This window comes from Lagopus leucura, unplaced genomic scaffold (genome assembly GCF_019238085.1).
Source record: "Lagopus leucura isolate 7727_CA_CO unplaced genomic scaffold, USGS_WTPT01 Super-Scaffold_100015, whole genome shotgun sequence".
NCBI lineage: Eukaryota > Metazoa > Chordata > Aves > Galliformes > Phasianidae > Lagopus > Lagopus leucura.
The window spans coordinates 9,545,672-9,561,946 of record NW_024962269.1 but is presented as its reverse complement, the minus strand read 5'-3'; the positions used below and the strand labels follow the sequence as shown (position 1 = coordinate 9,561,946).

The window sequence follows — 16,275 nt, the reverse complement described above, 5'->3', positions numbered from 1 at the left end:
TAATATTCATAAATCTACCAGCTACTGGGAAAGGAAGGGTTATTTCCTCTCACTCCAAGGAGGGAAGTGCTGCCCACAGGACTATGGTAAGCGTGCTGAGGAGTCAAAATTAGACTTCAGCTCTCATGGTCTTTCATCATCCTGTTGAGTAACCACCAAAACCATTCTTCCCACCATGTGAGCTTTCACCCTACTGTCTGGAGAGAGTCCTTGTTTTTCTCTGGTTTTGGTTTTTGTTTTTTTTTTTTGTCTTAGGTGTTGAGAGTGTTGCTTTTTCAGCACAGTGCCACTGAAGTCAAGCTGTAACCACTGAGCTGGTTTTCCTTCTCAAATCCAGATAGAAGGGTCCTTGTTTAACACAAGTCAGATGTTCCACAGCCCCACAGTCCCACAGTATTAATGTTTTCCATTAATACTTCAGCTCTACTGTAGGCCTATCTGGGGCCTTAACTGACATACTTTAAATAAGGAAATGATCTTTACATTTCCCCATTTTTAATTTTTTATTAAAAAATAAAACAAACACCCAAACAGTCTATTTTTTTAAAAAGAAAGAAGCTGAAGAAACTGAATGTACATGTTTTAAGTGTATGGTGTACAGGTCACTGTTGAAGTGACTGACCTCACACAAGTTCACAGCTGTAGAGTAGCTGAACCTTTAATGTTTTACTGTAATTCATTAAACAGTTGATGATCTTTTTTCATCCAGATATACATCCAAGCCTACAAGCCAGCCAACCTCAAAATGAAAATAATAAAAAATGACTACCACAATCACCCACTCTACTTGGAAGGGGCTTTGAGCAAAAGCACTCATTACCAGCAATATCAGCCAGTTATAACTCTGAGGAAAGGCTACACCATTCACTGGGACAAGACAGCCCCTGAAGAGCTGACCATATGGCTCATCAACTTCAACAAGTGAGTGATCCAACTGAATTCCAACATTCCAGCTTAATAATGTAACTGCACATTTTTAGTGGGTGAGGTCATTGCTGTGTGAACTCTTCCAGAATTAACATAATTGTTCCAGGAACTCCTTTGAGTTCACCATCTTTTCATTTGACATCTCAGATTCCTGTTGGCTCCCTGGGGAAGCCCTGGAAGATAACACAGTCCTTTTTAGAAGCCTAGATAATGCATTCCTGGTGCATAGAAGTCAGAGGTGTGGAAGTCAGGAGCAGATCTGACCCCTGTTGCTTAACCAACCCGTAGAGGTTATGTCTAATTTACATTGCATTGATTGATCCCCAGCCATTACAATTTTAACTGGCCAGGAAAAGAATAAGTTACATTTTGGAGTGAAGTATTTAGTTTGGCTTTTAACATGCGCAGGAAAATTAATAGTAATGCGTCGACTTGTTACAACCTGAGTCTTTGCTATTTCAGGAACGACTGGATCCAAGTAGGGTTTTGTTATCCTAAAGGGTCGACATTTTCCATTCTCTCAGACATCCACAATCGTCTCTTGAAGAAAACAATCAAAACTGGAACCTTTTATAGGGTATCTCAAATGGAGAAACTGGAGTACAGATATCCTAGCAAAGGATACTACTACTGGGATGAGGACACTGGGTAAGGAAATGGCCCTTGATGATTTGGACACCTTTTTGAGAAAGCTGCTGGAATTCTGAGCTGTTTGGCGAATGCCACCAGTTGGGATCACAGCAAAACCAGAAATTCTTTCTGGGAATGTGACCAGCATTTAATTTTCTTGGGACTCCTGTAGTTGCCAGTCATTTGCAGGCCATGCTGTGCTGTCCTGCCAGTTCCTCTGGGAAATGCTTTGCTAAGTGAATACAAATTAGGAAGAAAAAAGAACGCAGACCATAGTACTGAACCGGAGACACACCCAACCTTTTTTGTTTTGAACAGCAACCATTTAGAAGACCTAAGACAGGGAGGCACAATAACCAAGAGTGCAAAGTCTGTTGTTTTCTTTTACAGAACTAAGAAAATGTGAAAGAGACCTAAAGAAAGAGTTCTAAAATACAAACTATGTATTTCTGTGTAAATGGACATTATGAAATAGAGCTCTAGGGCAGTTTAGATGTCAGCTGACCTTTCTTAGGTTTCCTGACTTTCCCATAGCATTTTTGAGATGCAGGCATCCTTTTAAATGTATGTAACATGTTTATTGTAATAAACTCCTTAAACCAGCACAGAGGGTTTTCCACACATATTATTGCAAAGTATTAGGAAGGAGTCCACTGAACCTTAGTCCCTTTTTGCATTGAACTCAAGGATGCTCTTCACTTTTCTCCCTTATGTACAGGCTGCTGTTTCTGAAACTTAAAGCTCAAAATGAGAAGGAGAAATTTGCTTTCTGCTCTGTCAAAGGCTGTGAACGAATAAGGATCAAAGCTATGATTCCAAAGACTGCTGGTGTCAGTGACTGTCAAGCCATGGCTTACCCCAAGTACATTGAGACGCCTGTAGTAGAAGTGCCAATGCCTAAGAAGCTGTCTACTGTACAGCTGGTAAAGTAGTTGATTTCCTATCACAAAATTGTCTGTTATTCTAGCCCGTATTGTTCCTCTACTCATGAAAAGACTTTGTAATGGATTCAGTATATTTCATGCGTGTTTTTATGAAGTGGATGAGACATGAGAAATTGTATGAAACAGATTCTTGCAAGTGCCAAGTATGAAAGTGTTCAAAGGACAGAGCAGTTCAAGTTAAATACCCAGTCTTTTGAGTCTCTGTTGGGAAGTGCCATGCTTAAAAACAGGATAAATAGTGGTGAGCTGGAAGAGGGCTTGGTCCGGGGAATGAGATGCTGGAGAGATGCAAGCTGCCTTTCCAAGCTGTAAGGACAACAGCAGCAGACAGGGGACTGCGCAGCTGAGTGTCTCCTTTGTATATAGGATTCTGCACAATGCTGTGTGTCCTATATTCTATCCAGTCTGATTCTGAAAGGAAGGAGGATATTTATCTCATCACCCTTGAAGCAGGAAATCATAGCAAAGCCTCAGAGAATTGTCTATAAGCACCATGAAGTGAGAATCACAGTCGGCCATTTGGTGAAACAGTTTAGATGTAGACAGGATGAGCAGAGAGGTTGCCATTGTGCCCAGTCTCATTAGCAATGCAATTTGGCAAGTCACAGCTCATTCTGTAGCTGTCTTCTTGACTGAATTTTGTGCTTTAAAATGTTTACTGAAGGTGCAGCACTCACGTAATGGACATCCTCATTAAAAACTCTTTTTTCTTTCTTTTTTTTTCTGAACAGAAAACGAAGGACCACCTACTAGAAGTGAAAATAGAAACTTATAAGAAACAATACTTCCACCTGAAGGATGACTATGCATACATTGAGGTAAATGGGTCTTCTCAGTAAACTTTATGGGACAAAAGATTTGAGTCACTTTTCCTTTGAATTTTACAAAAAATAATTAAAAAAAAAGCAGGTCAGCTTGACCTCAGAGATCTGGAAATCTGCCCTTTGATGTAATAAGCAGTCCCCTAATTCAAGGCTATTAGTGCTTCTTAGAGTTGATTATTTTGCATTTGTGATTCTTCAATAAACTGATAATGCTCCTTCCCCCCTCCCACAGGTTGATGGTGTAAGGTATTTCCTCACCGAAGAGGGTATTCAGCTGATAGTGATCGATGGACATCATGGGAAAGTAGTTGATCGAGTAACATTCAAAAACTCAATTCTACAAGGAATCCCAGCACAGATAGAAAACTATGTCAACAACATCAGAAATCAGTGAGTAATTTGGTGCTGGTAAGGCATAGCATACGAGAATGCTGCATAACACATTCTTTGTGGTTTTGGTCACCTAACATGGACTAGACTGACTGAGCTAACAGTGTGTGCTTTTGTACCTGCTGACTTTGAGTCCAAATGTGAGCAGGACATGCAGGCAGCTGAGGGTGCAGAGTGAGATTTAGGAACTGATTGAGCCTCCAGTAAGCTACATTTGATTAATAAACTGCAGATCCACACTGATGCTGTGGGTTAGAGACAACAGAAGGCTTAAGTTCAGAAATAAACTTGAGCACATATTGGTACAGATGTACAGTTTACATTTTCCTACTGCCTGCACACTTTCTCAAATAGCAGAAAGTCCTGCTAATAAAATACATTCCTCTTTGCATCTGTCCCCTACTCATACCTAAGGTCTCTATGCTTCATTTTTTAAGCACCTAGAAATGCAGTTTTTCAGGTGGGTGCTAATTACCCACCAGATGTTCTTGCATATAGGAGAACAGTGGGTTTATTTGCTGGAATAGTGAAGGAAACAGCATCAGAAGTCTTTTATCCAAAGGGATTGTTCCTACGATGGTTTGTGGAATGCTATGGGAAGTGAATACCTTTCCTTGCTATGAAATCTGTTTTGATTTGAAAACCAGTACATAACATTTAATACAAATGTGATTGCTTTGCTGATGAGCCACCTGGTGGGCAGATTGACAGGGTGCTGTTCTAGGATTTATTCTACAGACTTGGAGGAAGTTTTGTCATGGTACCAAGCTTGTCAACACAAAAAATGTTCTAAATAATTCTAAAGGTTGCAAAAAACATGTCAAGTGGTTACTACAGAAAAGCGTGCTAGTTACTCACTTTTCTTTCATTAAACAATCAAAGAAAAAAAGGACCCATCATTTTTTTGCTAAAAAGTACAATCTTAAACCTGTCTAAAGCCTGCTGCTTGGGTTCTTTCTTACTTTAGAGGATGAGTTGTTAATTAGGCTTTAGGTGCATTTAAGTCAAGCTGAGCCTCACTGTTTCATCTTGATGAGTGTTAGAACTGGATTAGGATTGGAATTAGGATTAGGTTACAATTAGGACTGGATCTGTATGCAAAACAGCCAGCACCTCGGGTGTCACTCAGCTGTGTGCCCTTGTGAGGGCTGAAAACTCAAAACATTCTTTTCCTTTAACCAAAAGCTTTCCCAGCCCTCCCCCTGCTGGCCTTTCCAGTCCCATCAGGCAAAGACTTCAGCTATGACCACGAAACTCCTTTAATCCATTGCTGCACGAGGTGCCATCCAGCTGCAGGTGGGCACCGTGCAGTTGGAGGGACAGGACAGCTCTCTGCCCTCTTCAGCACAGATTCCAGAATGTCTTGCCAGCCTCTCATCAAGATACTGCTCAAAAGACCTTTAAATAGATTTACAGCTTTGTGGATGTGAGAGGAAGTGCTTCTAGCAATAAGTCTTTCAGTTCCTCTAAGCAACTCTCTTCAGGCCAAATTCCATTTTTTTAAGCCAAAAAATCAATTTTTGATAAGTTCTCCAGGAGTAAGAAAACAAAACATTAAGTGAATTTATTTTAAAGAAGACACCTAATAGAAATTAAAGATTTTACTGAACTCAAAGTAGAAAAAAGAGCATTCACAAAGCAGCCAAAAGCAGCTCAGCAGTGCAACTCATGGATTATTTAACACATCAGGTTTACTATAGGAAGAAACCCGATGGATCATAATTCTTTTACTTCCCTTTTGCCACCACCCAGTGCTGTTTTCCCCTGAACAGTTCCATATCCAGTGCAGCTGTTCGGGTGTAACTGCAGCACTCAGCAGCTCAGGGTTGGAGCTCTGCAGGCACTGCTGCCAAATTAATTTTAGCAACTTGTGTCCACTGTGATGCAGCAAAGCAGACCCAACAAGGCTCTCATTCTGTAGCACTGCAAATGCCAGTTGAGTCAGACAAGCTTCACTTGTGGAAACCTGCAAGGTGGAATGAAATTATTTCATCTAGGCAGGTGTTCAATTATTCTGCCTCGCAGATATGCAAGAACAGGGCATCCCAGCCCTACTAAATGTCATAGCAAAACTTCCACTAGTAACTAAAAAAAGAAAAAAAAAGAAAAGAAAAAAAAAAAAGGAATTCTGTCTGCTTCCTAATAGGTTTTGTTGGCATTATTGGAAAAGTGACCATATGACTAAGCTGTCAGCATTGACAAAAGCCATTAAAGCAGAAAGCATTGCAGCTCATAGGTGACTTGGGGTTGCACAGACGGGTTAACAGAGCTCAAGCCAGAAAAGCAAGGAATGGTTCCTAACTCCTCACCTGTTTATAAATGACTTTTTGTTTCCTTCAGCTCTATAGTGCTGGTGACATCTAAAGGAAGATTCATTTCAAGAGGACCATGGACTAAAGTACTGGAGAAACTTGGAGCTGAAAAAGGTTTTAGTTTAAAAGGTAACTGCTTCTAAAAAACACAGTTCTAAAAACCCTTTGATTATTCCCCTGTGTGGTTCTCATAGAGGCACCTTTTCTGGGCTTCTAAACTTCACCTTGCCTGTCCTATCAGCATGTGCTCAGACATCCTGGGAGAAGGCATTTGCTTACTGGGAAAGGTTGTATCTATTGCAGCATCAAGTGCAGTAGATTTACTGCAGAAATCAAGTGTCTCGATTACAAAGCATCCCATACTGCACTAGTATATAATTCTTCCATGCATGTAGCTCTGATCAGCTCTAACCGCAAACCTTTGTTTTTTCCTGAGCATATGCAAACACTCCAACAACAATACCTTCAATAGTCAGCTCTGAAGGGGGTTTCCTGATCTCTTTCTTCTCTGCTCTATGTCACACAGTGGCTACTGTTAATTAATGGAAGCACAGAAGTTATGTATACAATTTTAATTAAACCTGATATGGAAAATATTTCTTTAATTCCTCAGTAGTGCATTATCAGCAACATTTGTATGCGCTTTTGTGCTCCTGACCACCTGCATCGGTCCAGCAGTCTGGGTGTAGCCACCCATGTGGGTGTCTACAGCCCTGATATGCTTCTAATCTATTTGCTCTGATTTGCAGAAAAAATGGCTTTTGTTGGATTCAAAGGCAGCTTCCGTCCTGTCTGGGTGAAGCTGGTCACTAATGAGGACTCAGCTAAAATCTACCAAGCACTGCCAATTCCTGTGGTGAAGAAAATGAAGTTGTGAGGACGCAAAGCTTTGCCTTCTTCTGGCTGCCAGCACTGCCCCACTGGGATGGACTACTGACTGTTCATGACAGGCACATTACAGTGTGCTCCAGAAGCGTAGCGTTTTGTTGTTGTCGTTGTTCAAAAAAAGAAATCTTACTGTAAGTAGCTAAAGTGGCCGCATGTGATGGAAACGCATTCCTCTGTGATCAGCGCGTGTTCTGTGATCGTCGGCACTTCGCCAGTTGACTTCCATTGATGTTGACGCTCATGTCACTAAGCAAGGTTTGACCTGATCTGCAAGCTGCTGGTTTTATCAGCACGCCTATGGCGTGTTGTCTCTGGAAAGGTGAGATCTAGGGCTAAAGGCCACTGAGGATTGTTGTTTGTACCAACCTCTAACTCGTCCAAACACTTTTCTTTCCCCCGGAGTAACCAGCCAACTCAAAGCCTTGAAAATCTAAGGTAGAAGGTGTGGATTTGAATGACTACTTAGATGCTAGGAAATGTAACTGGACAGCAAGACTGTACCTTAAATTTTCTGTGACAACTTATCAAGCTCTTCGGGATCTGTGTTGTACATACATGGCACATAGTTGGGGAACAGAGGGGAGAGGAGTTAAGCAAGTGTACAAGAAGAGACTGATGCAACCACATCTTTCTGCTTGTTCAGAAAACCGTGGTTCTCCTGTACCTTCAGGTCTTTTAATAGTGGTTTCTCAAATGGGAGGTTTTCCTTCAACAGCAGCCATAGTCTAGAAGAAAAGACCTGTCAGTCAGCACCAACAATTCCATCCCTTTCTCTTCAGTCTGACCATATATATATTCAGGACCAATCTAGAAGGTGTATGGTAGACAGTCAAAAAGGACATCCTGTTCAAGATTTCCAGTCCTCAGCTGGGAATACTGAGACTTGTGTTTCTCAGCTACAAATGGGTTGAGCAGCACTTACCTTTCCAGATTGGGTCAGTCTCTTGGGTGTTACTTTCCAGCCAAGTCCTTGGCCTTTGGACCATGAGTATCTTGACCTCCTGGAAGAGTTATGTGAGTGGAAGGTGACAGAGGTAGAAGTCTTTGAGGTCTTACCAGATAGCTGAAGAATTAGACTGGGAATCCCCATATGCTAGTTGGATGTTGTGTACCTGCTTCCCCTTTCCTTCAAAGCATTAGGCTGGTAATAAAGGCAGATCAGTGAGAGTCAGGACTCCTGCACAGACATTTCCTGAAGGTGGGAAATTAAGCATTGTCTTGTAAAATATTTTAAGCACTTCTGATGTTCAGTGACGTTTCTGTTTGTTGCTCAGAAATGCCATGAAAGCGTATGCAGAGGCAGTGGCTGTTATAAAGAGGTTTAAGAGAGAAGTTTTAAAAGTAAATATGAAAGTCAATTTTCCCAATATCTGGGTTTGTTTCCCCTCTTTGTCTCTCCCTGTCCATATTACTACAGAAATTATTCTGACTGCTGATAATTACTTCATTTTGCTGTTTTAATTAGAACTCCAGTAACTAAATTGCTCCCCCCCCCCCACACACACACTTTCCAAAATACTGTCCTTTAGCTAGAATGAAAGAGCAATGATGCTGCAGGTCATCCCACAACAGGGATGATGCTGAACTCTGTCAGCTCTGTCCCTCCTTTTTAGATCAATATCTCTGAAAGGAAAAACAATTGTGAGAAAAAGTCAGGTAGCACTGTAGGCTATATTTCCTTCCAGCCTCTCCTGGGTTTTGAAACTGGAAATGTTCTTTTCAAGCTTATATCCAAGCTTTCCCTTTTTCTTCCCTTGCTTCTCAACAAGAGCCTGTTAATGAAGGAGCAGCACAGTTGTTTTTGGGTTTGGGGCATTTGCACTGTTTCTGGAATGGATGGACAAGTTAGTTAGGTGGTGGTGGTGGGTTTTTTTTTCTTACGATGGTTTGGGGAATTTCACCCTCAAAGCACAAACTCTTCCTTGGAAAGGTCCCTTTTAAGTTCAGCCAAACATCACTTACCTGACATTCTCTGATAGATGAAACAGAATCAGATCCCTGAAATTGAGAAATACACTGAAAAAAAGTCCCTGAGTGTGTCAGGCTGGTTTATCTACACATCTTCGTTCCTATAATTGCACCTGTACCAGTGGAGTACATGTGCTTCCATGAGATGGACCAAAGTGTGAGCATTTCTTTCATGAGCACTTGACATGGGCAGGAAAGCGAGGTTCAGAATGTACCTGGTTTGGGATCTGGTTTTCCACACCCCCCTCTGTGAAGCACTTCTTCCCTGGTCGCTGGAGGCTCCCTGTAACTATACATGTGCAGATGCCCAAAGGACCGTGCCCTAGGCTGGCTTCCTCTGCATTTGTGCTAGAGTTGTAGCTTCTGATTTTACAATTTTTGGAATTCTCAGGGTGAAATCACAAGACTTGGCTCTAGGAAAACTTCTTCCTAAGAAAATCTTGTCTTATTAAGAGAAAAACACTTTAGCACATTCTGTCATGTAGAGCTTGTCACCTGGGGCCTGTTTGGAGCTAGGGCTGGGTCTCATGCTGTGAATACTTAGGACAGGATCACTGCAGTCTGTAAGCCTGAGGGATAATGGAGCATCATAGCAGTGTACTGGGGCAGACACTCCTGTGAAATGCAAAGGACTCCCACTGACGTGAATCGGATGAAGTCAGTGGGTTACTCTGAAGTCACAGCTTAGCCTGATGCCATCACCAGTCAGCAATAGTTTTGTGCCATATGATTCCTTTTTAATCTTTAACTGTTGTAGAAATTGCACCTGCACATTTTGACTAGTGAATTAACTGGCTGCTTGTACTTTGTATGTCCATTTAACAATCCCTGCACCAGCTGCAATGATCCTCTTTATAAGGTTTTATTACTGCAAACGTTCCCATCTCTGCCTACCCAGTTGCTGTTGTCAGAGTGATTTTTTGATTGTTTTTTTGTTCAGATGCTTGTTTGGTTGGATGTTTGGTTTTTTTTTTTTGTTTTTGTTTTTGCATTCTGTTCAAATGCTTGTTTTACCTGTCGCCGAAATAGCTGGTCCTTTTTCGGGTTAGATGTATAGTGTTTTGTACATTTTCTTAGAGACTTTCCAATGAAAAAGATATATTTTCTATTTATTTATTACAATGGCACTAAGACAACTAAATTGCAGACATACGAAGCATCTTTACTAGAGTTTAGCATTGGCTAGGTTGTTAAGGAGGTCGGCAATATGGCTTTTCTGATAATCTGCTTTGCACTTGAAAGCTCTCTATGTCCGCAGAATGTGGTAATGAATTGACTGTCTGTTTTGTGGTGACAAGAGCTGTCGGGACATTCGTTCCAAAAGATCGTGGCTTACAACTGAAATAACATGTAGTTGTTTGGAGTACACAACGTTTATCAAAATAAATATTCAATGCAAGTTTCTCATTTTACTTTTGTGTCTTGCTTCTTCAGTGTACATCTCTAATGATCAGGTGGCGTTTGCTGGAATAGCTCATTCTGCAGCCAACAGTGTTCAGACCATCGCATCCAGTGCCTCAGCTTTGCTCTTAGCAGCTTGCTTTCCTAAGAAGATACAGGTGATGCAGTGTTGCTAAGTCTGAAGTGGAGACCAGCCCAGGACTTGTTACATCATCTGAGAGAGATACACTGCTCCTTGGTTACATTCAAAGACAAAACCTTTGAAAACCTCTTCCATGTGAGGACATGGGGAGGTCCTGGTGTCCTCTCAGCCCCATGTCTCTCACCCTATAAGCACACTCCTTGTTGCTGGAGGCAGGGGATGCTGTGGGGTGTGAAGGGCACTGAGACGAACCCTGCTGCTGTGATCTGTCACACCACAACACAGTGAGGAGGCTGGTGGTAGAAACTCCAGCAACGCTGGAGTTGTTCCATGCCTGTGCTTCTCCAAGCTCCCTAGCAACTCCTTCATGTTATAACCATGGATATCTGAAGTTCACACCACTATTAACAAGGTTACCAGCACCCGAAAGACAAGAGCTGAAAGCAAGAACAGAAAAGCAGCAGGCCCTCTCTGTGCATACAACAGGGAGGATGATTAATATCCATAAAGCAATGTGAAATATGTACTAGTTTGGATATTCGTGAGATCTCACATGAGATGGCACATAGAGCCACAGTGCCTCTGCCAGCAGCACTGCAAGGGCTGCAGTGCCTTCAAGTGCCTCAATCCATATCTATGTCCAACACCAAAAATAATCCATTTAAAAACATATTTATTAGAATTATTACTATTAATTTAAGTGATGGTAACAGACCTGCTTTTGCTATAAGAAACATCTATAGCTGCAGTAACATCAACAACAAGGACGCTGCTTTATTAAGTAGCATTATATTGTTCCACTGTTCTGTTACCCTTACTGTGAAGAAGTTTCTTCTCATATTTATGTGGAACCTCCTACATTCCAGCTTGCACCCATTGCCCCTTGTCCTATCATTAGATGTCACTGAAAAGAGCCTGGCTCCATTCTCCTGACACTTCTGACCCTTTACATATTTATAAATGTCAAGAGGTCACCCCTCAGCCTCCCCAAGCTAGAGACCCAGCTCCCTCAGCCTTTCCTTCACTCCTTTAATCATCTTTGTGGCTCTGCACCGGGCACACACAGTTCTTTGTCCTTCTTGAAATACCAGGCCCAGAACTGACACAATACTCCAGATATAGCCTCACCAGGGCAGAGTAGAGGGGAAGGACAGCAGGGTAGAGGAAACAGCACAGTGCTGGCTCATGGTCATCCTGCTGTTCACCAGGGCCCCCAGGTCCTTTTCCCTTATGCTGCTCTCCTACAGGTCTGAGGAGGTCCAGAGGAGGGCGACTAAGATGATCAGGGGGCTGGAGCACCTCCCCTATGAGGACAGGCTGAGGGAGTTGGGCTTGTTCAGCCTGGAGAAGAGAAGGCTGCGGGGTGACCTCATTGCAGCCTATCAATACCTGAAGGGAACCTACACCCAGGAGGGGAGTAAACTGTTCAGAAGGGCTGATAACAGCAGGACTAGGGGAAATGGTTTTAAGTTGAAGGAGGGAAGATTTAGGTTGGATGTTAGGGGGAAGTTCTTTACTAGGAGAGTGGTTAGGCCCTGGAATGGGCTGCCCAGGGAGGTTGTGGATGCCCCGTCCTTGGACGTGTTTAAGGCCAGGTTGGACGGGGTCCTGGGCAACCTGATCTGAATGTGTATGTTTGGTGGCCCTGCTAGGCAGGGGGGTTGGAACTACATGATCCTTGGGGTCCCTTCCAACCCGGGTGATTCTGTGATTCTGTGTGATTCTGTGTGATTCTGTGATCTGTGTCTGTCCCCAGCCTATACTGGTACCCAGGGTTGTTATTGTCCAGATGCAAGACTACACTTGCCCTTGTTATATTTCATTAAATTTCTCCCTATCCAATTCTCCAACCTGTCTAGGTCTTGCTGGAGGGCAGCACAGCCTTCTGACGCGTCAGCCACACCTGCCAGTTTTGTGTCACCAGCAAACTTGCTGACAGTGCATACATAAAATACATATCTTTATATAAAAGTATAAATATAGCACTGGTCCCAGTACTGACCTTTGAGGGATTCTACTGGATACAGACCTCCTACTAGACTCTGTCCCATTGACCACAATTCTCTGGCTTCTTTCCTTCGGCAAGCTCACAGTCCACCTCACTACTCGATCATCCAGACCCCACTCTCAGTTCAGCTGCAAGGATGTTGTGGGAGATGGTGTCAGATGCTTTACTAAAATCCACCACATCCATATCCACCACTTCACCATCATCTAGCCAGCTGGTTAAATCTCCAAAAAAAAGGCTACTAGGTTGGTCAAGTATGACTTCCCCTTAGTGAAGCCGTGTTGACTGCCTCTAATGACAACTCTTATCCTTGATATGCCTGGAGACAGCACCAAGGATAAATTATTCCATCTCCTTTGCAGGGCTGGAGGTGAAGCTGAACTGGTTTATGGTTACCTGGGTTCTCCTTCTTGCCCTTTTTGAAGATTGGAGCGACATTAGCTTTCCTCTAGTCCTCAGGCATCCCTCCCATCCCCCACAACTTACTTAAGATAGTGGAGAGTGGCCTAGCAATAACTTCTGCCAGCTCCCTCAGCACCCATGGGTGCATCCCATCAGGACCCATGGATTCATGGATGTCCAGATTGCTTAACTGGTCTCTAACCTCATTAACCGAAGCAAATTACTCCTTTATCCTGACTTCCTCTGGGGCCTCAAGGTACATGCCTCTGCAGGGCAGCCTCCAGCTGTGTAGACAGAGACAAATAAGGCATTTATATCTGCAACATATTTGAAGAAGCCCTTTCTGTTGTCTTTGACCCCTCTCTAAAGATTTAATTCTAAGGAGGCCTTAGTTTTCCTAGTTGTCTCACTACATCCTCTGACAACAGTATTATACTCCCCACAAGTGGCCAGTCCTTCCTTCTATGATCTGTAGGCTCCCTTCTTCCACTTGAGTTTGCCCAGCAGTTCTCTGCTTGACCTTGCAGATCTCCTGGCTGCCTTCCTTGACTTCCTACCCGTTGGGATGCTCTGATCTTGACCTTGAAAGAAGCAGTCCTTGAATGCTAGCCAACTATCATGGGCCCCTTTACCAAGTACCCTGTTCCATCGGATTTCTGCTAGCAATTGCTTGAAAAGGCCAAAGTTGGCCTTTCTGAAGTCCAGGGTTGTGATTCTGCTTGGTATTCTGTTTCTGCCACATGAAATACTGAACTCCACCATCTCATGATCACTGCAACCAAGGCTGCTTTCAACCTTCACCACTTCAACCCATTACTCTCTCTGTTAGTGAGAACAAGATCCAGCAGCTGTCCTCTCCTAGTTGGTTCATCCACCATTTCCATCCAGAAAAGTTATCATTAATGCACTGGAGGAACATCCTAGACTGTGGCTGGCTTGCTGAGTGGGCCTTCCAGCAAATATTAGGGTAGCTAAAATCCCCCATGAATACCAGGACCTATAATTGTGAGGCTGATATCAGCTGCCTATAGAAGGGCTCACCAACTTCCTTGTCCTCATCCAGTGGCCTGTAATAGACAACCACAACATTATCAACCAGGCCAGCCTGCCCCTTCTCACCCACAAACTCTCAACTTGCTCCTCATCTAGTCCTGGACAGTACTCAATGAATTCTAGTTGTTCTCTCCCATAGAGAACAACCTTGCCTTGCTGGTCTGTCTTTCCTGTAAAGAACATGGCCATCCACGACATTAGTCATCTGACCTGTCCCACCACGTCTCTGTAATTGCCACCAGATCACGATCTCCTGCCCTAACACCGCTTTCTGACTCCTGCTTATTCCCCATGCTACATGCATTGGTGTACAGGCTCTTCAGGGAGCAAGCTGAGCACACTGATTTCAACCCTAAGGAGAGGGGAAGCACTCGTCTTTATCAGTACTAGAGTGCTGCCCCACCAGTGCCAATCCAGCTACAACTCCATCCCACTTTGAATCTAGTTCAAAGCTCTCTGAATGAACCCTGCTGATTCCTGTCCCAGAACCCAACCAGCAAAATTGTTAAGAATTAGAAACATCACAGCACCAGTAAAACGGATCTGCAAAAGCAGAGGCAGCTCCATGGCTCTCTGCATTGCTAAAAACATGCCATGCAATCAAGGAAAATTCTGAAAAAGGTAAATGCTCCCTGAATAAAATAAAAAAAAAAAAAAAAAAGGAAACGAGCCACAGAAAGAGTAGAAATATTTCCTGAGCCTTATTACAAAGCCCAAGATAACAGCGGCCAAATATCAAAGAGAAGTAGGCTGCCCTGTATCTTAATGGAATGTTATTTTATGATTTCCTTCTTGAAAAAGAATTTTAAAAATTTAGTAACAGTGACAGAGACCTTTTTGAAACCAAAGCTGACCCGGCTTCTCAAAGAGAAATGCTTTGACAGCACAAGTGAAAACCAGAAATCCTGTTGGCTACAGAGCTGCTCAGTGTGTCATAATAGATAACAGTGGAATTTTAAAAATGTGTCCTTCACTTAGAATGAGAGAGCAGTGCTGGAGACAAACCAAAAGAGATTTTTTCCTGCTGGAAAAGATGCAGAAGATGACCATGTAGCAGATAAGATAGTGATAAAAGCCTGCTAACAGCTATGGTTTCACAGTAATCCCATGACACTGAAATTTATTACACGTACCTCTTAGTGATGTAGTAATGACCACAAATCGAATTCTCATCTTTCCAGAAAGAAGCATTTACAATGCTTGAATGTCCTAAATAATAACATTTAGTCACTGCTGAGGGTGTTTTGTTCCATATTTAAGCACTAGCATTCACTTGTTATACAGGCTAGCTAGGTCTTCCATGTAGCGTAAACATCAGCTTTGCTTACTCACTTTGCTCCATTAAAGTTAGGTCTCCAAGAATAGGGAATGCACTTGTTCTCTTATAGCTAGAAATATAAATTAGAAAAATAAATACATTCAGTAGAACAGATGAGGCATATGGTATACATTAGACTTAGTTTGAAAATGAAATCAGATGCTTATTCCAATATTTTAATCAATAAAATCAAATGAAAAGTTTTCACAAAGTATGACATTTTCTGTAGTAACATTGCCAAACTATCTTCTGAGAATGGCAGCTGGGTTAAAATATAAAGATAACCCAGCAAATTTAGTTGTGGCATTAGAACAGAGAAATAATTGAAGTGGAGTAGAGAAAGGCAGATGTTTAGCTGTCATGACAGCAGGCTTTTTTCCACATACCTGTGTGTAGAGCTTAGATAAGGAGGCAAGAAGTTATCATCTCCAACTAAACAAAATTACCTTCAAGAAGCTCAGTTTCAATATGTATATATATGCAACATATATATACACACATGCATATATATTGTGTTTGCGTCTCTTCAATCAGTACAACATAACACTGCTTATATAAAGCTGCACCAGTCCAAGCACCATGGTCCCAAAGACTTTTAGAGGGAAAAATCAAATGAGCCATCATTTTTAATTTAAAAAAAGTGGCATAAAACATGACTTCATTAGGCACACGCTAATTACTCAGAAACAAACAACTGGTCAACAGGTGTGCTGAATTTCAGCAAAGCTCCCTCCACCCTATTAACCACAAAAGGAAGAGACCCAGCCTGCTGTAAACACAGCCTTTCGACTGACTACAACAAGCACTGATTCTCAGAAGTTGGACTACAGTTACAGGGTAGTCATCAACCCTCCTCCTTTGCTTTGATTTTCTATTATTAGTTGCATTACTTAAATACTTAGCTCATTAAAACCCAGTTTGAAAAAAACAAAAAAACACAACCAAAAGTCAAGCCAGAAAGAACAGAGCACTTCCACTCGTGTGATGACAAACTGAATTGTCATCTTGGTACCATAGAGTTGTTGTAAAAAGAAAAAAAAAGGCAGTAACATTTCACATATGCTTATC

General features: G+C 42.3%; 1 protein-coding gene across 2 annotated transcripts in view; it reads left to right on the top strand.

Moving 5' to 3' along the window:
- Nucleotides 1–8,406, top strand: part of LOC122182421 (cell migration inducing hyaluronidase 1) — a 101,840-nt gene extending 93,434 nt beyond the window's left edge. For both annotated transcript variants that reach the window (XM_042875686.1, XM_042875685.1), the window contains exons 23-29: nucleotides 710–921; nucleotides 1,390–1,575; nucleotides 2,276–2,480; nucleotides 3,233–3,319; nucleotides 3,558–3,715; nucleotides 6,056–6,156; nucleotides 6,777–8,406. In XM_042875686.1, the coding sequence (XP_042731620.1) occupies nucleotides 710–921; nucleotides 1,390–1,575; nucleotides 2,276–2,480; nucleotides 3,233–3,319; nucleotides 3,558–3,715; nucleotides 6,056–6,156; nucleotides 6,777–6,904 (1,077 nt within the window). In that variant the 3' untranslated portion in view covers nucleotides 6,905–8,406. The remainder of the gene's footprint in view (nucleotides 1–709; nucleotides 922–1,389; nucleotides 1,576–2,275; nucleotides 2,481–3,232; nucleotides 3,320–3,557; nucleotides 3,716–6,055; nucleotides 6,157–6,776) is intronic.
- Nucleotides 8,407–16,275: the final 7,869 nt, after the last annotated feature.